The sequence below is a fragment of the Lygodium microphyllum genome, chromosome 29 (genome assembly GCF_053477565.2).
Source record: "Lygodium microphyllum isolate KBCC chromosome 29, Lygodium_microphyllum_v1.1.10, whole genome shotgun sequence".
Classification (NCBI taxonomy): Eukaryota; Viridiplantae; Streptophyta; class Polypodiopsida; order Schizaeales; family Lygodiaceae; genus Lygodium; species Lygodium microphyllum.
This window is the reverse complement of record NC_141163.1, coordinates 112,911,109-112,936,706: the sequence shown is the minus strand read 5'-3', so window position 1 is coordinate 112,936,706 and position 25,598 is coordinate 112,911,109. Positions and strand designations below refer to the sequence as shown.

The window sequence follows — 25,598 nt, the reverse complement described above, 5'->3', positions numbered from 1 at the left end:
GCCAAGGTTGGCTAAGGACTTTTCCCTGAAGCATCACTAGTTCATGTAACATTGTTCCATCGAGCAACTCACTCGATTGCACAAGTGATATGATTTAAGTAGAAGACCAATTGCTTGAACAAGCCAAGAAAAGCTAAGTGCCATGAGGTATCAAGCATAAAGTGCTTGTTCTAATAAGGTCAAGAATTCAAGGGGGCCACAAACCATTGGAAGTCACAATTCAAGGGACTAATCATCCAAGCACAAGGGAACTGGCAAGGAAAAGAACTGAGGCCATTTACATATCCACAACCAGAGAGTCCATGCTGATCAACATAACAACTCAAACCTTCAAATTTAATAGAGACAAGCAAGTTACAAAAGTTGGCAATCCAAAACCTGTTTTGCTCTGTGATCTTGACAGACAGATCACTGAATCAATGTATCCTCCACAAAATTCACATTCTGCTCCTCATTTGTAAAGATCAATGCCAACACAGTTGCAAAGACTAAAAGTTTATAAGCCAGGCCTAATAATGATGCCAGCCATTTATATCACTCTTTTTCCACCTCTCAAGCAACTATATACTTGCTAAAGGGCTCTGATATCACCCAGGGAACGCAAGTCTATGAAGACTATCAAACCACATTTAAAGCAGTTTATATCACTCTCCGCCTTATCGTCGTACCAGAACAGCAGCTCTCCCTGGCACAGTGGTTCCAGGTGCACGGGCCTAAAAAGTAATCACAGAAAGGTAACATTCTGGTTAGACATTTTTGACAGCAGAGAAGTGTCGGGCAATATATCAAAGTAAGAAATAACTCAAATGTTTGAGGTTTTCTCAAGCCAACTTGGTCAAATATCTGGTATCTTTTGACACATGCCTGTATAAAATGCGGATGACATGTGCATGGAGCAAACCATAAGCATTCAAGGAATAAGCCAGGACTCAAAACTTAAAATGTATCAACTATTATACCAAACTCCATCTGATTGTTACGAGCTTTTTGAAGTTACTCAGCCATTCAAACTCACCCTGGCCCTTAGAGCTGCAACTCGCCCACGACCAACACCAATACCTGCTGATCCTTTTCCCTGGATGAACAAAGGAACATGTAAGTTCTGACAGGCATATGAGCACTCACTAAAACAAGTTGTTGCATAAATAGTGAGTTCTGCAAACCCGAATTTTGGCATCAAGTCTCTTAAACATGGGTGCGTTCTTTAGCATGTCAGGAATTATCATAAATCTGGAGGAGCACATGGAAGCTAAATGAATTAGTCTGCCAACCAGGCAAAACAAACAGCTACAATAAAGCTTAGTATTTGAATGAAATCTAAGCCAAGATACTTGTACTATAGATTATTGAAATACATAGGACAAATTAGAAATACTAACTCTTATCAATCATTGCAGTAATGTGTGCAAGAAAAATAAGCAAGATGCATATTAGATGACAAGCTTATAGGCATCATTCAGCAGCTAGTGAAACTCCATTTCACTCCATTTCTGTTTCTGTCTATCTATATCAGGTACAAAGACATTTTGCAATTCTATGTATGCATTTAAGTGACAATGACATATACATGTGCATTTTCTAGACAACCTTGTTACGAAGAAAGTAACTTTCTCATAGTTTCTCATATACATTTGAGCCCAATCTTTGCTTTGACAATTGCCCTACATGGTCCCCATGCAATCTCACACTATTCCCCTCACAAGAGCAATTTCTTAGGATGAAATAATGAGAAAGTTACTTCCTTCGTAACAAGGTTGTCTAGAAAATGCACAAGGCTTGAGATCTTGGACAAGCTTAACCCATTCTGCTGTAATCACCTGTTCAAACGATATTTAGATAAAAACATCAACAATACTTGTAGTAAATGGAGTTTTAACACTACCCAATGAATTTCTAATGTCTAGAGTGTTGAGCAAAAATGCATTAGCCTAACTTAAACAGCCTAAAAACGTGCTTAATGAAAAAACCATCTTATTTTAAAAAGAAACACTATCCTAGCGAGTTATTGTGTCCCAAATGCAAAACCCTAATTTAGGTGTCCCAAACTTCCTATAAATAGGCATGCAACCCACCCATAGTTCTCTCCGTATGTAGTACGATATTGATCGTACCGTACAAAAAAAGCCGATCTTGGCCACTGCATCTACACATCCTCCCGCATTCCGCTGCGCTTTAATCCGGCACACTTTTGGGGGGCTGGGAAGCCTTGGATACCTCATCTCACCCCCTTTTCCAGCTAAAGGTGCTCCTTTCCTCCATGTTTCCACACCGATTCAGCAAGCATTTGTCATTCTCATCTTCCTCTCTTGGATCTTAAATTGACTTGTGATTTATCATTCTCATCTCCCATTCCCTCTTTCCCACACCCTATTAAAGTATTTGCCATTCTCAAATCTCATCTCCCATCCCCTCTATCCCACACCCTATCAAAGCATTTGCCATTCTCATCTCACGTCCCCTCTCTCTCACTCTTGCTCTTTCAACTTTACCCCAACCCTCAAACCTCTCTATCACAAGACTGTGACAACTATTACCTTTTTGTTGATTTCTTTACTACATATTTTATTTGGTTTTTCTTTTTGGAAGGATCCCTCTTAAAATCTAAATGCCTGAGTTGCATGGCCAGTATGTGAAACTGACAGGAATGTCTAGTGAGTCAAGACTGGAGAGTTAAGGTCCAGTACAAGTCTGGAAGAGACTGATGGCACTGTAGATTGACAAGCCTGGAAGAGACTTGTGAAAGTGTATATGGAAAAGTGTGTTGAAGAACTAGCCTGGAAGAGACTAGTTCAAAGTGAAGATGGACAAATCTCCAAGAGATTAGTCCATGTGGGGTCATTAGTGGAAATTCACTTTCAGTTGAGCTACATTGTAAATTTGGATGTAACCATAGTCTGCAAAGATAGTCAGAAGACTAGTGGGGATGCAATGGAAGCAACTCCTAAAATTTAGGGAGTTACTAATTTTGGACCTCAGAATCTGTTCCCGTCATTACCTTCGTTTTTGCACGAGGATCAATCCTCTGGTCTGTGCCGAGGTCAAATTCTGCACCGAGCATGGAGAATTTTAGACCGGAAGGCTGAAACGAGAAATATCTTCTAGTGCTGCCACTTGGCACAAATATGTGCACTTACCTCTTTAAAGAGGGCTGGCGTGCAGTTTTTGGGCTGAAAGGGGCTCATTTGTGAAAAGTAACTGCAGATGGAGAGCTCTTGAGAGCTGGTCTACCTTGTCTATGGTGCACAGAGGGATGGGCTTGCTTCCTACTCTCTCTCTCTCCCTCACAGTACGGTTATGCTGCAGAATCAAGGGCTTTTCTTCTGATTCAGGTACAGCTGTGTGGAATATGATGTTTTTGCATGAGGCAAGAGCCTCCTTTCTCCAGGAACAGGAGCAGTTGTTTGCAGTTCCCAGCAGGGACAGGTGAGGGTGGTAACCTCACCAAGCAAGTGCCTGAAACAGCACTAAACCAGAACTGATTCTGGACTGTTCAGAGGGTATTTCAGAGCCCAATTGATGTCAGAATCAAGGGGCACTTGGCACAGATGATGCAGGACAGTGCAGGGAACAATATGAGCTGAAAACAAGTGTCAGAACAGGTCTGAACCAGTAATTACAGTGGGCTGAATAGTACAGAGAACAGTAAGAGTTGTAAACAGGTTTAAGAACAGGTCTGAACCGGTAAATACAGCAGGCTGAAATGGTCAATTCTGCACTCCAACCAAAAGATTCAGACTTGGGCAGAGTTTCCCCTCCTGGTCAACTTGTTTTGGGTCAATAATTGTACTGTTATGCTGCCAAATTTCACCCAGAATAGGTGAAAGACAGCCCATTGTACTTTCTCTTTTTTTAAAAATAAAAAAACACCGCAAGGAGCGCCTAACTTAGGGGCCAACAAGGTGTCGGTGTGGCAACAGGAGCATTCTAGCTTCCTGTTTTTCTTCTTGATTCTGTCTTTAAGTTCAGGTAAAGTGGGCGACTATTAACTGGGTGAAAGCATTTATATATTTTGGTTGTACACTACCGCCCTTCCCAGTGAACAGGCCGGTTACATGGTTCCATTGCCGGGATCGAATCACTTTTTCCTTAAAGAGTGAGCCAGGGTTCGTTTGGGTGGAGACACAGAATTGTGCATCATGGCTGATAGAAAGGAAGACACCAAAGAGGAAGCATCTTCATCACAGGAGATCCCTGTTGTTCATGAGATGGGAGAGTCTTCTAGACCTCCACGGTTTGTTATTCCTCCTGCTATGGTTGAGCCACAAGTTCTTACGGCTTCTTCTATGGATGAAGACACTTTCAAGACTCAATTAGTTGCTGCTATGAGTATGTTTACTCAAGTGATGCGGAATCCAAGGTTTTTGGCATTTTTGCAACCTCCCTTCCTTTACAGCAAGTGGGGCAATCTGCAAAGATTTCGGATCTAGTCGAGGTCTAGGATAAGGGTAAGCATGCTGCAGATTCAGTGGAAACACCAAGGCAGCTTGCGGAGTCAATGGAGACTCCAAGATTGGTTCCAACTGTCCAGAAACAGGTGGCGGAAACGCTAGTTACACAGGCATTGCCAGTTCAGCTCGCCACTTTACAGCAGCCAAATGTTGGCATAAATGGACAGGGAAACAGTTTTCAGGCTTTACCACAGGTTTTCCCACAAACCTCTGTACATCCTGGGTACTTTGGAGGTGGATCTGTATTTCAGAGTATGGCTAGTTATGCGCCTGGAAACCAGATTTATGTACCAGAAACAATGTTTGGGGGTACACAGGGTTTTATGCCAAACCCCATGTATGGCAATATAGGCATGCAGCCTGGATTTCAGAGTGTTCAGGGCAGTTTTGGCATGCCACAAGGCACTTTTGGTATGGTTGGTTATCAAAATCAGCAAGCAAGTATTGCGTCTACAAGCCTTGTAGTTAGTGGTCCGGCAACTCCTATGCCACCTGTTAGTGTTCCTATGTTGCAGGCATATCCTATGGACCCTTTGATGGCTCATGAGAAGCCAAAGCCATACAAGGTGGTGCAACCGTGCAGTTCGACATCTTTCGAGGATTTGAAGATAGGACTAAGGCTCTCTCTTTCTTACAGCAGTTTGATGCCGCATTTGCAAGAGGGAACTTTACAGAGCCTTCTAAGGTCCGGAAAGCTGCCACTTTTCTTACAGACAATGCTAGTATGTGGTGGAGTACACTGTTGATGCAAGGACAGGCTCCTGCCACTTGGACTTACTTTAAGCAAGTATTTGCTTTTGCTTGGTTGACCAATGAATTTGAGATCGATGTTATGTCAGCTTGGCACAATTTGGATGCATCTAAATGCAAGAATATGGAAGACTATAACAAGAAGTTTTGGGAGGCTTTACTCCCAGTCACTTCTTACAGGGTTGTGCCATTGACTGAGCAAATAGAGAAATATTGCTGTGGGCTGCCCAAGGAACTTCGGAATTATTGTACAAAGACAAAGGTCACCACTTTGACTCAGTTAATTGAGAATGCTACCACAGGAAATGCATTATTGTTGGGACAATCAAGTGGTTTTGGGGGCAGCATTAAACAGGACAAATCTGAAAAATTTTCAGCAAAGAAGCCATTTGGTAAACAGGTTTATCAGATTTCTCAAAGCACGGATAAACCTTGGCAGTTCAAGAAGAAGCCAGCCAAGTCCTTTGGACAGCAGTCAAAGGACCAAAAGAAACCTTTTGTGCACAAGTCTCTTGAAGAGAGAAAGGCTTTAATGGCTGAGAGGAAGTGCTTTATCTGTGAGCAGACTGGTCATATTGCGTCTAACTGTCCGGACAAGAATAAGAGATCAGCTGATGATGATAAAGAGGACAGGAAAGGAAAGAAGCCCAAACCTTCAGCAGGTTTAGTACCAGATATGCTGGGAGACAAGCCACACTCGGATGCTAATGAACTTTGCAGAGCTTGGGGTAAAGTTAGGGATCAACATGTACTTATTTTCTTTGATCCTGGAGCTAAGGCAAACTTTATCTCACCAGAGTTGGCTTCTACTTTGGGCATCAGAGCAGATGAGATGGGCTACACAACAGAGGCAGGGTTGGCATGTCCTGGCCACTCAAGAGTCTGTGACACCCATTCTTGGAAAGCTGCGTCTTCATATACAGTCTTATGTTGATGCAGAAGAATTTTATATCATGCCACTTGAAGGTTGTGATGTCTTGTTGGGAATGCCATGGATGTTCAGAAAGCATAGTGTGTTGGATGCCTTTAACAAGACACTGACTTTGGAACATAGGGGAAAGACTCATGTGCTTGATGTGAAGCTTAAAGGAGAGTCTGTACCTGTTGTATCGGCTTTTGCCATTACATCTGTAATAAAGAATCATCTTTCTGCGTATTTGATTTTTGCACGTGATGTCAAGGATAATGATGAGTCAAATTTCTCTATGTTAGATAGAGACAGGTCTGCTTTCTTGTCTCAGTACAGTGATTGTTTTTCTGACTCATTGCCATCACAGTTGCCACCAGAGAGGTCTAAGGATCATGCGATAGATTTGGTGCCAGGTAGTAGCCCACCAAATAGACCTTCGTATAGGGTTAGTGCAGCCCAACAGAAAGAGATATTGAGCCACGTGAATGAGCTGTTGGAAAAAGGGTTGATTCAGCCAAGTTCATCTCCCTTTTGCTCACCAGTGCTACTAGTGCAAAAGAAGGATGGCTCTTGGTACATGTGCATAAATTATCGAGCGTTGAACAAGGGTACCATCAAGAACACGTTCCCCATTCCAAGAATTGACGACATCCTTGACCGTTTGGAAGGAGCGTCAATTTTCAGCAGGATAGATTTGAAGAGTGGATACCATCAGATCAGGATTAAGCAAGAGGATGTGCATAAGACTGCATTTAGGACCACGTTTGGTCTCTATGAGTTCTTGGTAATGCCATTTGGACTTACTAATGCTCCTGCTATATTTAATCGAATGATGGACAAGATTTTTCGTCCATACAGGCAGTTTGTTGGTACATTCTTTGATGACATGATTGTCTTTTCAAAGAATGAACAGGAGCATAGAGAACACTTGAAAGCAGTCTTTGATGAGCTTCGCAGTAATAGGTTGCTTATCAATGGCAAGAAGAGTGAGTTTTTCTTGGAAGAAATCCAGTTCCTGGGGCACATAGTGTCAAAGGATGGTGTCCGAATGGATCCTACTAAGGTTGAAGCAATTAGAACATGGCCAGATTTGAAGACTGTCCATGATGTTAGAAGCTTCTTGGGTTTGTGTTCTTATTACAGGAGGTTCATTCGCAATTTTGCAGAGATTGCTTCACCTTTACATGCTTTACAAAAGAAAGGAGTCTCTTTCCAGTGGACATAGAAAGAGATTTCAGCTTTTAATCTTCTTAAAGAAAAGATGACTTCTAGTCCAGTGATCATCCTGCTAGATCTTAGAAAGTCATTTGTTGTCCAATGTAATGCCTGTGGCAATAGCATTGGTGTAGTGCTAATGCAAGATGGCCGGGTAGTGGCTTATGAAAGCAGAACCTTGCGAGGGCCAAAAAAGACTATGCAGGTCTATGAGAAAGAATTGTTGGCTGTGCTTCATGCGCTTTCTAGTTGAAAACACTACCTACTTGGGGCAGATTTTGTTGACCAGACAGATCATCAGACATTGCGTTATTTCTTAACTCAGACCAAGCTGTCAGAAAAGCATATGCGTTGGGCAAACTTTTTGTCAATGTTCCATTTTCAGATTATGCATGTGGAAGGCAAAAAGAATGTTGTGGCTGATGCTTTGTCAAGGAAGCCACAAATTTCAGCTGTGTCAATTCCTTATCATCATGAGCTTGATGATATGAAAGAACAGTATGCTGATGATGCAGATTTTGCAAGGATCTTTGATCAGCTTGCGAATGGACAACATCATGAGCATTACCTTCTCAAGGATGGTTTCATGTTGATGCATGGTAGACTATGTGTGACTATGCCATTGAGACAGAAAGTTATGACAGAGAGTCATTCTCCACCGTATGCAGGGCATCGTGGTATTAATGCAACAGTCAAAGCAGTAGAGACATTCTTTTATTGGTCTACTTTGAGAAGAGACATGGATGCTTTTGTGCGGCAGTGTTTGATTTGCCAGAAGGTCAAGTTTGACAGGCAAAAAGCACTAGGGGTTTTACAGCCATTGCCTATTCCAGATAAACCATGGGAAAGCATAGCTATGGATTTTATCTTTGATCTTCCAAGGACACAGACAGGAAATAATGGGATATGGACAATTATTTGCAAGTTTAGCAAACAGGCTCATTTCATTCCTGTCAGGAAGAAGGTAAAACTAGATTAGATGGCACGTTTGTTTATGTGCAATGTCTTCAAGTATCATGGTATGCCACTGTCTATTGTCAGTGACCGTGATCCACGGATAACAAGTCTATTCTAGAGGGGCATATTTGAGAACATGGGCACTACGCTTAAGTTCTCATCGTCATTTCATCCACAGACTGATGGACAATCAGAAGAGGCAAATTCTACTGTCTTGGATCTGCTTAAGTGCTATGTGTCAGAGCACAAGTCAAAGTGGGAGCAGTATTTGCCTTTGGTCGAGTATGCATACAATAATACTATGCATTCGTCAACAGGCAAAGCCCCTTTTGAAATTGTTGAAGGTGGTAAAAAGGTTCCTCCCATTTTGCATACAAAGGATAAGATCTTTCAGGCAGATCAGTATGTGCAGAGTGTGGGTGAAATGTATCAGAAAGTTAAGCATGCCCTTGAAAGGACTCAGGCAAAGCAAAAGAAAGCCGTTGATCATCACCATCGTGAATTGTTGTTTTCACTTGGTGATTGGGTACTGTTGCGGTTTGAAAAGGCACGCTTAAAGAAGCGGAAAGGCAAGGAAAGTCTTTTCACTAAGCTTAGTATGCAATACTATGGGCCTTTTCAAGTAACAGAGAAGATTAGTGATGTCAGCTATAGGCTGAAATTGCCTGACAATTGGAAGATTCATAATGCTTTCCATGTAAGTCTTCTTAGACCCTATGTGGGTGATGTGCCAGAAGATATGCCAGTTGAGGAACAGCCTGAAGTTGAGGAACTTGATGAAATTCTTGTTCCAGAACAGGTATTGGCACACAAGGAAAGGAAAGTGAAAGGCAAGGTTGCTAGAAGGTATTTGGTTAAGTTCAAGAACTATCCAGCTATAGATGCTAAGTGGATGGACGAAGGCGAACTTGCAGAGTCACCTAATGTGTTGGAACTTTACCTTGAAGCATTTCGCTTGCAACCTACCTTGACCCCTTGTATCTCTAAGCTGAAATAGATTGTCAAAGTGACAATTGCTCAAGAAAGAAATTATGTACAGAAACAGATTTTGTACAAGTTAACACCTATTATGTCCATATGGTTTTCTCAGTGCTAAAGAAGTAAGTATTGCTTGCAAGAATACAGTTTTTACTTCTATTGAATTGAATACATGTTGTAACAATGGTTACTCGATCGGGCATGTATTCTGTGAATTGACTCGATGGGGATATCATTTTGATGTACTGGCCACCAGATCTCTAGTTAGGGTGATGTGGAGTCATCAAATGAAAATCTGCCACTATGGGGATATCATTGCGGTGTACCGGCCACTATATCTGGAAACAGTGATGTGAAGTCACATGATGATAGTCTGCCATGTTTCACAGTTAAAACATACATGTATTAACAGTGTGTTCAGTACACAATGTTGACTGATAGCATGTATGTGTTGTACATGTGCTGCCGAGTGTAAGTTCACTGGGTTAGCTGGAAGCATGCATGACATTCATGCAAACGAGGACGTTTGCGATTTTGAGAGGGAGGTATGTCACAAGACTGTGACAACTATTACCTTTTTGTTGATTTCTTTACTACATATTTTATTTGGTTTTTCTTTTTGGAAGGATCCCTCTTAAAATCTAAATGTCTGAGTTGCATGGCCAGTATGTGAAACTGACAGGAATGTCTAGTGAGTCAAGACTGGAGAGTTAAGGTCCAGTACAAGTCTGGAAGAGACTGATGGCACTGTAGATTGACAAGCCTGGAAGAGACTTGTGAAAGTGTATATGGAAAAGTGTGTTGAAGAACTAGCCTGGAAGAGACTAGTTCAAAGTGAAGATGGACAAATCTCCAAGAGATTAGTCCATGTGGGGTCATTAGTGGAAATTCACTTTCAGTTGAGCTACATTGTAAATTTGGATGTAACCATAGTCTGCAAAGATAGTCAGAAGACTAGTGGGGATGCAATGGAAGCAACTCCTAAAATTTAGGGAGTTACTAATTTTGGACCTCAGAATCTGTTCCCGTCATTACCTTCGTTTTTGCACGAGGATCAATCCTCTGGTCTGTGCCGAGGTCAAATTCTGCACCGAGCATGGAGAATTTTAGACCGGAAGGCTGAAACGAGAAATATCTTCTAGTGCTGCCACTTGGCACAAATATGTGCACTTACCTCTTTAAAGAGGGCTGGCGTGCAGTTTTTGGGCTGAAAGGGGCTCATTTGTGAAAAGTAACTGCAGATGGAGAGCTCTTGAGAGCTGGTCTACCTTGTCTATGGTGCACAGAGGGATGGGCTTGCTTCCTACTCTCTCTCTCTCCCTCACAGTACGGTTATGCTGCAGAATCAAGGGCTTTTCTTCTGATTCAGGTACAGCTGTGTGGAATATGATGTTTTTGCATGAGGCAAGAGCCTCCTTTCTCCAGGAACAGGAGCAGTTGTTTGCAGTTCCCAGCAGGGACAGGTGAGGGTGGTAACCTCACCAAGCAAGTGCCTGAAACAGCACTAAACCAGAACTGATTCTGGACTGTTCAGAGGGTATTTCAGAGCCCAATTGATGTCAGAATCAAGGGGCACTTGGCACAGATGATGCAGGACAGTGCAGGGAACAATATGAGCTGAAAACAAGTGTCAGAACAGGTCTGAACCAGTAATTACAGTGGGCTGAATAGTACAGAGAACAGTAAGAGTTGTAAACAGGTTTAAGAACAGGTCTGAACCGGTAAATACAGCAGGCTGAAATGGTCAATTCTGCACTCCAACCAAAAGATTCAGACTTGGGCAGAGTTTCCCCTCCTGGTCAACTTGTTTTGGGTCAATAATTGTACTGTTATGCTGCCAAATTTCACCCAGAATAGGTGAAAGACAGCCCATTGTACTTTCTCTTTTTTTAAAAATAAAAAAACACCGCAAGGAGCGCCTAACTTAGGGGCCAACAAGGTGTCGGTGTGGCAACAGGAGCATTCTAGCTTCCTGTTTTTCTTCTTGATTCTGTCTTTAAGTTCAGGTAAAGTGGGCGACTATTAACTGGGTGAAAGCATTTATATATTTTGGTTGTACACTACCGCCCTTCCCAGTGAACAGGCCGGTTACACTCTCCCTCTCTTTCAACTTCCAAGTTTCAAGATTCAAGACTCAAGCATCTCACACACACACACACACACACACTCTCTCTCTCTCTCTCTCTCTCTCTCTCTCTCTCTCCGGGCCTCTTCATTTGTCATCGGCACCATGACTAGTGAGAAGCATGAGGCCTTCAATTTGCAGATGATCCATATGGAGAGCGACACAAAGAAGTCCAAATCCCACCACTAGACATGCAAGTATTGCAAGAAGCACTATACAAGTGGTGCAACTCGGCTTCTCCAACATCTTTCCAAGATGGGAAAGCAAGTTGCTCCATGCAAGGAAATCCCTCAAAACATCATGGAGGAGATTCTCTCCAGGATGAAAGGGATATCCACAAGAGGAGGAGCTTGGAGGAAGTAACTTATTGGCACCAACTCCTATGCCTACTGACGAGGAAGCATCAAATGTGGTTGTATCTTCAACCGATGCAAGAGAGACCTCTACCATTGGTGGTGGGGACTCCACATCCACATCCGGCTCCAGTAAAAGACAAAGTGAAGGCTCATGCGACTGGTGCTAGAGAGACAATCCTCTCTCTCAAGCTCCCGATCATATGCGTGGATCAGTTGCCTTTCTTGAAGAAAGGCGACGGCAACAACTTGTGAGCATTGAAATTGTAGCACTATGATTGAGTGCAATCTTGCATTCAATGTCCTAAAGCAAGAGCAATGGAAGAAGATGGTAAGAGCCATTGCCAATGTGGGTCCATGTGAAGGATGGACCGGTGTCACATACAACGACATGAGAACGAAAAAGATTGAGGAAGAGAAGGAGAGGATTGATAAAGCCCTTGATCCTATTCGGGCCGCATGGATTAAATATGGTTGCTCCATTCTCACCGATGGATGGAGTGATCATAAGAAGCAAGGCATCAACATACTCATCTCATGTCCACTCAACACTTACTTTTTACAAGTTGTAGATACCGGCAAGAGGGGGAGAAGAACGACGAGCACATTCATCTACTACCACATTCGGCAAGCTATCATTGAGGTATATATTTGTCATTGCCTTTTAAATTTGTTTACTTTTTTTCACTATTATAATTGATTTATGCATAACTATCCATCTCCCTATTCTAATTTCTCTCTAGACTCTAATATCTATCTCAATTCTCTCTTTCCCTTCAAACCCATCCCTCTTTATTCTTGAATCTTGAAAGTTGGAACTTGAAAGGCTCAACTCTCTCTTTCTCTCTCTAGCCTCCAAGTATTGTTAGTATACTTACTTGTAATTTGTAAATTGTGGTTGTAGGTAGGTCCCTCGAATGTGGTACAAGTTGTTACCGACAAAGCATCAAATTGTCAACGCATGGGCTGTTTGCTTGAGGCCGAGTTTCCCACGATTGTGTGAACTCCATGTGCAAGTCATTGTTTAGACTTGCTCATGGAGGACATTGGAAAGCTCAAGTGGATAAAGAGGGTGGTCCGCAAAGCTACATCAGTTGTCACCTTCTTCACAGTAAAGATAAAAGTGCTTCCAGTGTATCATGAGCATAGCACGCTCGGAGTTGAAGAAGCCTTCTTCAACTCGCTTTGCTTACATGTGGTTATTACTGGAGCGCCTTTATGAGGTATGGCCCGCCGCCTTGCATCAAACAATGTTGTCCACTCTATGAAATGAGTGGGATGAGTATGAGACAAAGGAGATCAAAGCCATGTAACACTTGTGCCTTAATAGGCAATTTTGGCAAAGAGTTCGTGTCGTTGTCATTTCCACGACTCTCTTTTATAGGGTGTTACGTATAAGTGATTGCGACGGATCCACCATGGACCTTCTTGTTCACTTCTTTAAAGCGGTATTGGTGGAGACACATGCTTGTACAGTGATCACAGAGACACAACGCGCACATGTTTTAGTGATAACAGAGAGGAGATGGACATGGATACATAGCCCATCCATGGTTTTGCCACATTGGTACATCCGACCTATAGGTCGCCGACGGTCATGGATGATAGAGACTTGCGTTTGGACCAGCTTGCTTATTTGACTCGTATGGTCCTTGTGGATGACCACAATGCAATGCTAGCAGAGCTACGATGTTATGCAAATCAAAGAGGACATGTGGCTTTTGCTTCTCCCACTTGTTGGAGGAGAAAGCCACTTGTGAAGCCTTTATTTTGGTGGAAAAACTTTGGATATGCATTGGAGACCCTTTAACCCTTAGACATGAGAATCCTTGCCCCAGATTACTATTCGGGTGCATGTGAGAGAAACTGGAGTGCATATTCTTTCATTCACACAAAGATTCACAATCGGCTGAGTACATGACAATTAGAGCGGCTAGTCTATTGCTGCACTAACTTATGCATAATGAGAGCTATGATGAGCATGGATAGTCTAAACAAAGTAAAGTTTAAATACTTAACCATAAAATTTAAAATTTATTTTTTTTAACTTTGAACTTTGAAGTTTATACCTTACAATTTAGACTTTAGCATTTACAATCTTACGTGCATTATGTAGGTGAATATTGATACATTCAAGTCAATGGGCGACACTCTTCGCAGCATACATCAGGAGGTGGACGAGGAGATGATTTTTGCAAAGCTCTATAGAAAGCTTATAGCAACAGATACTCGTAACACTCACAACGTACTCGTAGACGAGGAGTTCGAGTAGGTGGTAGCAAGGGCATGGTCATTCGACACCCTCTAACATCAAGAAGAGGTGGTTTGAGTGGCTTGCAAACATATGTAAGACAAGGCTCTAGTAGCTCACATCCTATGCCTCATGATGACATCCCCCCCTTGCCTACACAACTGTCACCTAGGGAGCCATCATTTGATAATGATGGTAGCCTCATCAATGAGGATGAATATGAGTGTGTCTTATCATCCGATGCCGAGGAGTTATCTTCAAACTCTTGATGAGCACTCAGATGGTTCTGATGATGATAGTGATGCCTCATCATAGATTCATAAGTCTCTCTCTTTTTTGTATCTACTATCATTGTTTCCACTTGCAAGATACCACTATGATACACTTGCAAGATTCATAAGTCTCTCTCTTTTTTGTATCTACTATCATTGTATCCACTTGTAAGATACCACTATGATACACTAGACTATAGCTGTAACTTGTATCGCATGTTTTGCATAGCCTATGCAACCGCGATAGTCACCCTCATTCCACTTTAAGCATGTATTCTATCATTTAATGTTTTATGGTTTCTTTTTAGATCACGTTAATTTTGTTTTCATTCTAATATCGTACCATATCTTATAAAATCATAAGGTACCATTTAGTACCGTATTTTATCGTATCGTACTGCATCGTACCTTTCCTACCTAGCAACTATGAGCCCACCACTCTCTCTCAATCTCGTTTTTGCAAGTTTCAAAACCCCTATCTTTGCTACCCATACCCCGTTTACAGAGCACATCGTGGTCAAAGCCTTCCCTTGTAGTTTGCTATTATCTAGCGTCGGATTCCAATCTCTATACCTGCCATCTACCTCCAAGAGTTGTCGTTATCATCAAGGAACCTGCGTTTACTGCTACAAAGGCTAAAAGCCATCATATGCATCCAATCGCCATCAATAGGAGTTGTCACCATCATCCTGCTTGTGTTTACGATCAATCTCTCTCCACAAGTACCTACATATTTAGTCTTTCTCTCCCCCCGACACTGCCGTCTATATCAAATACAACCTTCCCTAGCTATGTTTCCTGGTGTTCGACACATAAAGGCTTCCTTGTTGCATTTCGAGATCCGTTCAGAGTACGACCCACTCTCCAGCTCATAACCTCTATCTTAATTATTCACTTCATTATTCATTGTATTCATTATCTCTAAGTTACCCAAACCCTAACTATGTTCTATGTTTATCAATTTGTGCTTTATCGTACGATTGATTGTCTTTTCTATGTTCATTGCATTATTTCATAGAGAGGAGAAATCGGTTACTTTTCTCACTTCATACATACCATTAACTCATGTTGCATGGCTGAAAGCCTGAAACTTAAAATTTTTGTAACAAAGAAGAGAAAAATAGTTATCTCCAAACTTGGGTTGCTCAAATGAGAGGGCAAAATATTACAAATAATTAAATCAACTTTGTAAATGTGTAACAAGGTGCTCAATTAGAATTTGAATAAAAGCTAATTGATCGATGGTTGATTAATTATAAGTAACTTGCTCATTAGATGAAACATAAGCATTGAGTTTGCTTTATAACTCGAGTGAACAACTTATTGGGTAAAATATTCAAATAATCATTAATTCTAAGATGTTTCCTATTGTTGGTTATTTCTTTTGCCTTGTTCTTGTACCACATAACCTATACACTTGTCCATTGCATGCACAATGTTAGATCCTTCACTCCTCGTGGAATGATCATCGTGCCAAGAGTAGTAAAGCTAGACTTTATTTTAATAAAATTCCTAAATTCATTTCTTGTTGTGATTACATACTCTCTCTATGCTTCATAATCAAGATGATATCATTTTCTTCTCGTCTTGGTCATGCAAATAAATTTATGGATAAATAAAACGAGCCTTCTTTCTTGGCAAGGGTTGTATATAACCTCATTTAACACTAATTTCAACAATAATAAAATTCACATAAACTAAAAATGCAACATTACCAACAATTGACAACCTATTGGTCCCAAAACCGACGCTCCTTGCAATATTTCTTTATCTTGAATTGCAATTTGAATGAAATACATTATAAAGACTCCTTGAATCTCCTTCACTCTCCAAATGTCTCTTGTTGTCACAAATAAACAAGAAGCCTTCAAAAACGATTTGCCCCTTGGTTTGCTTGAAAATTGGCCTTCACCCTACTCCTTGGATAACAAATTTTGCGCCAAACTCAACGTTGATTAACTCACCTCTTGAAATTCTCTAAAATCCTCAAATTTCAGCTACTAAATTTCAAGTACTAACTGCTAAATTCTAAGCATTCTTCCCACAATTTATAAACCCTAATTTCTATTGTAAATTAGGATTTAGCAACAAAAATTCCTCAATTGCACCCTCTTAGGACCGAATTTGGTTGAGATCTCTTGAGCGAAGCTATGAATTGATTGAGAGAATGGAGACAAAGCTAGAGAGAGAAATTTCAAAGTTTCATCGCCAAAATTGGCTGAATTTTAATATTGCCTTGCTGTAAATGGCTTATTGATTACAACCTACCATGAATAGAAGCCCCACATGTAGTTACCTGCCCTTCTAGGCCCCAAACTTGATGCAACCTGCTTGTAGACAGCATACAAGGGTTGTCACTTGCCTACAATAACCTCCTAATAGACTAGGGGAAGCTCTTTGACAAACCCCCAATGGTTGGGTTGATCACTAATGGCTGGAAAATTGCAACAGCAACTCTCTCTTTCTCTCCCAACCTCCACAATGTTGGAATGAGGATCCACCAACCTCTAATAGTATTTTCCTCACTTGCATGGACAAGTTTTGTGAAGTAGCAACCTTCTAAATGCATTTTCCAGCACAATTAAATTAATTTTCAAAATATTAAATCTAAAAGTTAATATTTGACTATGAACTCTTGCTCAAAAATTAATTTCACCAATCAACAATTAAATTGATTGGGCCAATCTATCATCCAAGCAATCCTCAGCATTTATCCCTAGACTAGAATTAATCAATGAATTAATACCTAGTTTCCAGTGTCACCAATGAAATTAATGGCTAATAAAATCTTCCAAGCCAAAATTTGTAAATGCATTTTTCATCCCAATTAAATTAATTTTATATTATTAATTCTGAAAATTAATTTAACTACAAATTCTTACTCAAAAACATAATTTACCAACCAACCATTAAATTAAATCACCCAATCTGTCATCCAAGCAATCCCAAGCATTTATCAACTCTTAATGAGCATTATTTAATTAATGATAATGAATACCTAGTTCCTAATTTCATCATTCACATTAACAACTAATAAAATCTTCTAAGCCTAAATCTATAACTAGGTACCACCTAGTACCCAACTAATAAATATTATTACAACTTTTGCCTTTGAGACCCGCTGATTTCTCAAGCTCCTTGGCTTGCCATTGTGAAATAACTAACTTGCACATCACATGTGCATCTCACATTTGCACATTTGATTAACACTTAATCAAATGCTAATCAAAGCATCAAAATTTCACATCCTTCTGACAAACCTCCCCCTTGAAATCCTTGCAATCACCTAAAATACATGCCACAATCATAGTCAAACAACATGTGCACATATTGCTTAACCATGCCCATGTCCTTTGCATGTCTAAAATTCCAATCACTTAACCAATTACGATTCACAAACATGAGATGCATCCACATGCTAAACCCCAATACTACTTTGACCACCAAGGCATGTAATGCATAAACTAAGCATAAACAATACCTCATAGCAATTATGTACCAAGATACTCATGTAAAGCATGCATCAACTACAAACCACATGTAACTCATGCAAATGAATTTCTCCTGCATCACTTGCAAATATACACTGCATACTATCCATGTATTCCACACATGCCTTGCAAATGCACATTGCATCAAAATGTGCATTCCATGTATTCCATACAATCTAGCAACCTTGCATGTGTATAGTTTCAAAGCCCATGTGCAAACCATGCACGTATGCATACCAACTCACAATGAGTAATACACTAAATAGTGATCTCAATGGCAAAAATACTATCAACATACAATACCTTGGATGCAAACCAAACATTTGAGATCCACTACATAATCAAATCGTCCATCACTAGGGAATTGGAGATGCAACCTCCTCCTTAGAGTATCAAGCAATACTCTGAACCTTCTATGGTCTACTAAACTTGAAAGAGCCCAATCCAAATTCACTCTAACTAAACCCATCAAAGTAAAGTGCAACACTGAGGATGGTCCACTAGACCACCCTTCTCCATCCATTTGCATCCTTTGTAGATGAAATAATACTAAAACTTCACCAAGAAGGACATGGGAACTTTACCTCTAACTCTTCATAGCCTGAAATCTCCACTAAGTTCTAGGCCTTTTTCTCTTCGGATCAAACATACCCTTGGAACTTTCACATTGCTGTCAAAAATGATACATTGACTGAATTTTCCTTATGACCAAAACTATACGAAGCATTTACATAACCAACATTAATACCATGAGTACCAAACACAATGGACTACATATATGCATTGCCAAACTTGCCACTTTGTGTCCAAGCAACATACCAGAATCGATATACATTGGGTTTTTCATTTCACATACCATACTGGGATACATTGGGCCCTGCATACCATGCATAGGTGGCTATATACCAAATATATTTAATCCTTGCATCCCTATGGCTGAAGCATTATCAGCCATTGCTTGAAAATCCAAACCACCACCAAAGTATTCCGAGTGACCCACATTAGCATGCATGCCTTGTTGTCCATAATCAAATGGATTTGCACTTCCAAGCTAGGCTTGCCTTGCATATGCATCAATTGCCCCACTAGCCACATTTGAAACATCATGCTACTACATCGGCTCTTCCTTCAATGCATCTTGCTACTCCAAAGGTCTAAAAGACAATTTCTTACTGGGATACATTGAGCCCTGCATACCATGCATAGGTGGCTATATACCAAATATATTTAATCCTTGCATCCCTATGGCTGAAGCATTATCAGCCATTGCTTGGAAACCCAAACCACCACCAAAGTATTCGGAGTGACCCACATTAGCATGCATGCCTTGTTCTCCATAATCAAATGGATTTGCACTTCCAAGCTAGACTTGCCTTGCATATGCATCAATTGCCCCACTAGCCACATTTGAAACATCATGCTACTACATCGGCTCTTCCTTCAGTGCATCTTGCTACTCCAAAGGTCTAAAAGACAATTTCTTCTTACTTTTGTTGCCCTCTTTTAAGGCGTTCAAAGACCTTATGAACTAAGAATCATTTGCCAATTGCACAAACATTTCAATTGATGTTCTCAACTAATCTTTAAACTAGTCATTAAATTCCTCTTGCTCTTGTTGGTCATCAACTTCAAGAAACCTAGAAGAACCCAGTTCTATTCAATTCTCTCGTTCTCACCTTATTGTGCATGGTGGGTACCTTGTTCAAGATTAGGCATTGCAACACTTTGTAAATTTTTTAGAGCGAGAGAGCCGAGGCGTCATCCCTACTTGATCCCATCTCACTATCGAAAGACAAGCTCATTGTAATGCTCAACTAATTAAAATTTCAGCACTAAAGCAAGGCTTTTGGCTTTCAATTGAGTGCCACAAGTACGTCAAATCAAGGAAATTCGATGGTATCCTAGCAATGGAACCTTGAAACCAACCTTCCTTCTAAGCAAGGGCCATATATAACCTGATGTAACACTAATTGTAGTAATAATTAAATAAATTCACATAAATTGAAAATATGACATTACCGCTTAGTCTTGGACAATGGACACCTTGTTGGCCCCAAAACTTGCACTCCTTGCGGTATTTATTTATCTTGTATTACGATTTGAATGGGATATACTGAGATTCCTTGAATCTCTTTCATTCTCCAAATGCCTCTTGCTATCACAAATGGCCAACAAGCCTTCAAAACAATTTGCCCCTTGATTTGCTTGGGGATTGGCCTTCACTCTGCTCCTTGGATAACAAATTCTGCCCCAACACCAAACATTGGTTAGTTGGCCTCTTGAAATTCTCTCAAATCTCCAAATTTCAATTGCTAAATTATAAGTACTAAGCCCTAAAATCTAAGTACTTTTCCCATGGTGGCTAGTAAACCCTAATTTCTGTAGTAAATTAAGATTTAGCAACTAAATTTCTTCCATTGGATCCTCTTGGGACTAAATTTCACTCAGATCTCTTGAGCAAAGCTATGAATTGGTTAAGAGAATGGAGTTTCATTAAGAGTATCGTGGGTGATACACCTGAAATAAGCTATTTGTGGCTATAGATTAGATTTTAATTTTTCTTAAAATTATCAGGATAAAGAATAGATAATAGGACACACATCATTGGCTGAGGCAATGTTCCCTGATGATGCTAGACCTCCCCAAGGCTAGCGTGAATGAAACCTACTCCAAGGGATTTTTATTTCCGCATCAACGAGAATGGACCGACCCCGAGGCAAAAGGTCCTCTCATAGGGAATTCTAGTTGGGCAAGAGAAGATGAGGATACCAAGGGACTCTGGTCACAAATTCCTTAGTCTCTTACAAATTGTCAACTACCCTTCGAGTCCAGCTAATATTCTAGAAGTCTCAATACTAGTCTAAGGGCTGAACTTGGTGGAAATAAAACCTTCGAGTTTATATTATGTCCAATCAAGACAAGAAGCATTGTGAAAATATATATTTCTTCAAGAAAATGTTTGAGAAAGAATTGCTTCATACTATTTTTGTATCGTGAAATAAATGTATAACGAATCTATGCCAAAAGATAATCAAAGAAGCTCCTAAAGTGGTCAGTAGTTAGGTAATTAAAAATATTTTATTGAGGAAAGTGGGTGGATGGATCCCCAACATATCCAAACCTAGAGCTCAATAGTCCTTGTTAATCGAGAGCTTTTCAAAGAAAAAAAACATTCGTACATAGACAAACGAAGGGCCAACTAGGTATTAGGTACAACTTGGCTTGCATCATTTTAGGGGACCGGAATGAAATTTGCCTTGCGGGCAAAAGAACCGACATATTGCACTTCCCTTTATCTCCCACTCTTTGAACCAAGTGCAATGCAAGTCCACTTCAATTCGAGTGATCGTATGAGAATTGAAAACTTGAAATACTGATACTAGCTAACCGAGAGGTGACTTAACCAATATTAGGAACCCAGAACTCAAGTCGATCCTTGGAAACAACTAGAACCTTCCACTGCGAGGTCGACTCAAGCGAGCCTAGACAACAAACTCCAAGGTATTCCATGGAGTCCTAGATGGCGTTGTCTAGGATATTGCTTAACGAACTACTAAGAAAGTACCAACAAGAAAGCAGCTAGGGCAGACACGTCACAGTTGGTATCACAGCCCATGTTAATATAGAATATGATGCAAGTATAAAATTTAGTAAAGAATTGTGACTACAGCGTAAGTTATGTTTTCCTTAAGTTATGAATTCTTTTCTTTGTTAATATATGTTTTTTTTTCTGGTAGAAAGACACTAAGACCTAGAAACCCAGTCTCGCAAAGAGAGAGAGAAAGAGAGAGGAAAAATAGCAACAAAACCTATGGAATATGGTGCTCCAAGGCTGCCAAGCTGATCTCCAATACAGATGTGACTAATCTAGCTGCTGCCCTTGACCATGTATGTGTTGCACCTTCAATCTTCATGGCTCAAACTTTTAGGATCTGCAGCAAAACAGGGATAGCAGCCTACCAATGAACTGGTGTTGCATGAGAGAGAGAGAGAGAGAGCTGAAAATGGCAAGGATCAACTTGCCAAATGCATTCAAGACAAGAGAACCCCATGGGCTATGTTTACTAACTAGGGTTTCCCTTCAATTGGAACTTATTCAATAAAGTCATGCTGTTCAAACTTTGGCCAAACCTTCATCAAATGAAAATTCACTCTTTTAACCTTAGAAATGAAAGTTTCACTCTTTCCAAGCCTCTAGACTCTTTTTGTGCTCTGTGCTTGTGCCACAAGGCCTTGACTCTATCCAAAGGCCACATCAATTACTAGCAATGAATGGTCCACCATGCCCAAAGCTAGGGCTGCCAAAATTAAGTAATATTAAGAGGGAATTTATGCTTCATGTTTTGGAGACAAGGTTTATAAGTCATCGCAAAGACCCAAACTAACACCAATAGAGGAGGCTCTAGAAATAATCAAACACAAAAAGGTATGCATGCAACTTTTCATTACATCATGTTCATATGAGCATGCTTTTGGTTGTTTTCTTTCTCTAGAGGGCTCTAGTTTTCACTTCTTCCAAGGGAGGATCAAAGGAAAGCAAGAACTATAAAGACTAAAAGACAAGTCTTCAAAAAAGGGAGGTTTCCCTTCCTCAAACAAAACCAAATCCTCTAAATAATCTTAGCAAAATGTTCCATTAAAAAACAAACATTGCACTCACTGTCAATGCCAAGGTCATGTGGACACAGAATGTCATTCCAAGACCTAGGGTAATACCTCTACAACTCCTCAAAATTCTTGTCAGATCCCAAGTACACCTGAATTCAATGTTGACCTCCTTGGCTGCATCTTCACAGGAGAATGTGACAATTCTCTTGAGTCTCTTATTAAATGAATCAACTATCAGCCTATAGCCATAGCTTATCACATGGAATATTAAAACAAAAAATGTTGGCAATGGCAATAATTCCAGTGAGCTTAAGTCTACAAATAAGAATCAAGTGAGCTCGAAGACCTTGTAAACTAATCAATTCTTTTGGTCAATTCAAATGAGCATGTAGCTTTATATCTATTAGAAAACCTCAACACTTTCATCATCAAGGACAAATGATCTTATCTCAAAATGATGAGCTATTTAACTAATTGGTGAGGGTAATAATTTGCAGCAAATGCAAATCTAGCTATCACTAGATACACATCACCCTAATGAGTTTCCAAGTATTACATTTTGGATTTATTCAATTTTTTCAAGCTTTGTTAGTCCCTTTTATTTTGCTCAATGCTTCAATCACAATTATGGACCAGATTTCCAACCATTTTGGCTTCATTTGTCTAGAAATGGCTGCCAATACCCCATAAGGTAAGAAGCAAAGAGGACAAGCCCACCAAGAAGAAAAAAAGGTGAACTATTGTTACTAAAGGCAAGATTCTGTTGCACCAATCTCAATTGATTATGCAAGCCATTGGCTTTTCCGAATGAAAATAAAATAAAATCTCCCAATGGCAAGAAAAACATTGCATACATTGAGACTAATGTAATGCACACCAACTTCCCATACCACCAAGTTGAATCCATCCCTCAAGTTCCATTGGTCAAGTATTTCCCAAGCTCAACCCAATAAACGAGAGACCAATCCTACCGCAAATCTGACTATAAATTTTTTTAACCTAAATAATTGGCCAATCTAGCACTATCAATTTTGAAATCCGCATGGCTTGTGCACAACTTCATGTTTCAGAATATGCAACAAATAGATCCATCTAACAAAATCAACCTTGAGAAACTATAAGTATCCTTAAAACCCATCATACATCAAAGCCATAATCATATAATATCTACGTAAAATTGGCATTCCACTACATTGCAACACCATCCAGTGTCAACTACGGCTGCTGTACTCCCTCATAAGGTTTTGCCAAGAAAATCCAGTTCGGCAAGAAAAACCAATGAGATGTTACAACGCCATGATTTCCCGATGTATAATATCCCTTTAAATGACAAAAACCTTATGAAAGATACGATTCATACCGAACTTTGCTTCCCCGTATAAAAACATGCTCCAATTGCGAGACTCTGCCATCCTGTCAGTACCAAAATTGGAAAATTAGACAGTGGCCACCATCGGAAAAATCACCATTCCGTATAGCTTTTTCGGAGCCAAAATGAAGCAACGCTGTTTAAAATGCCCTCTTATATACTGCTTCCGTTTGCATAGTGCTATGTAAGCCCGACTACCCTATTATAAAGATGAGGAGCTATACCTTTGCGGTGTAAGTGATGTTCTCGAGCTGGCAATTCCAGTTATCCTCGGATTCGATAAGGGATCCCCGATAGAGCTCCCCGCTCTTGAGCTCGATGGAGACGATATGGCCTTCGGCTTCGTGCAGCAGCTTCACGGGTATACCAAGAGTCTTGCTCATGGTGCAGAATGCTGCTGAGAGTGCAGATTTCAGCCAGTCACGTTTTCCCGCGACCTAACTATAAGGACCGCTTCAATTTTGTTAACGTGAGTGTGAATGCTGCCGCTCCAAAAGAGTTGTTTTTTCGCACGCCTGGAAGGGTACGCTCGGTTGTTTCTCGTCTAATATTTCAAAAAGAAATTTGAAAACGAGTGTGATATTTTAGCTCTATTTGGCTCTCTATAACAAGAAAATGTGAAACTCTTGCCTACTGCGTGCTTTTGTGTGTGTGCATGCGTGTGTGATGTATTTCTTCTACTAATTTACTATCATAACAATCGACTCTAGATTACTTCACACGATGTCTCATTTATCCTTTAGCTCACTAAGGGTTTCCCTTTATGACAAAACCAACTTGCAAGGGGGGTTATCTTCATAAATGATAAAGGAGTTAGACCCACCCTTGTTTAGCTCGTCAAACACAAACCTAACCGAGTCAATCTCTTAAGCATTGAGCAACAATTGCCTTGCAATTCTCTTCATAGACTATAAAACAAGTGTAGCACCATTCCAAAGATCCACCCATCTTGCAATCCCCTTCTAGCAAACCAATGGTTGAGTTGGATTTTCATGAATGGGAATAAAATCATGTTGAAATGTAGCTTTAGAAAACCATATAATGAAGAGAAAATGATGTTCTTCTTTACAACCAGACTGCCCTTTCTAAATGCTATCTTTGAGTGCTAACTTCCAATTATCTGCTAGATTTTGCACCACCATTGAGTGAGGAATTTTGATCTTCCCTTAACAAGAAAGAGCTCATCTAAAATTGATATAAGTTTGAGTTGAGAGCCAACAAACAAAACAAAACTTATCCAACATGTCATGATGAGAGTCTACATATTAGTATCAAATACCCTCAATAAGTGTTAAATTGTCCCATGTATCAATGATGGACTATGCCTTAAATGCTACTTCATCCTAGGTGTAATAATAGTTAGAAAGACTAGGGTTAAAATATGTTGATAGCCATGTCCAAAGTCAACTAATGATCTTAGTAATGTGCTATATCATTTTAAGTTAAATGACATTCTCCTAATAATAAGGTTAGTATTATTAATTGGAAAGTTCTTTAGTTAGTTGATTTAACTAAAGAACTAGGTAGGTCAATAAATTAGTAAATAGCCTAAGTTAGTGATATAGGTTAGATAAGTAAACTAGCAGCTAGGTAGGACATGCTAGTTAGTAGTGTTAGCTAACTAGCTAATAGTTAGCTCAATATATGAAATGTTGCTTAATAATGTATCATATTCTTCTCCCTAGTAATGAAAATAGTCATCATCAATATCCCTCTTGCACTCATCATATATCATTCCTCTCCTCTAATATCACCTTCCTCATTCACACAATGACATGTGCTCCCTCCTTCATGAGTGTAATGACCTTAACCAAAACAAAAAAATTTAAAACAACATTTTAAAAGGTCATTGTCTATCTAAATTCACATAA

General features: G+C 40.1%; 2 protein-coding genes across 2 annotated transcripts; one reads left to right on the top strand and one right to left on the bottom strand.

Annotated features, from left to right (window-relative positions):
* Positions 1-306: 306 nt before the first annotated feature.
* LOC148011041 (small nuclear ribonucleoprotein SmD3b-like) lies at positions 307-24,243 on the bottom strand. Its single transcript, XM_087672226.1, has 5 exons — positions 23,952-24,243; positions 23,719-23,771; positions 1,164-1,230; positions 1,016-1,075; positions 307-713 (listed from the first exon to the last, which is right to left on the bottom strand). Exons 1-5 carry the CDS (start codon positions 24,108-24,110, stop codon positions 657-659), a joined length of 396 nt encoding a protein of 131 aa, XP_087528352.1. The 5' UTR covers positions 24,111-24,243; the 3' UTR covers positions 307-656.
* LOC148011042 (uncharacterized) lies at positions 8,702-9,277 on the top strand. Its single transcript, XM_087671041.1, has one exon. It carries the CDS (start codon positions 8,705-8,707, stop codon positions 9,275-9,277), a length of 573 nt encoding a protein of 190 aa, XP_087527167.1. The 5' UTR covers positions 8,702-8,704.
* Positions 24,244-25,598: the final 1,355 nt, after the last annotated feature.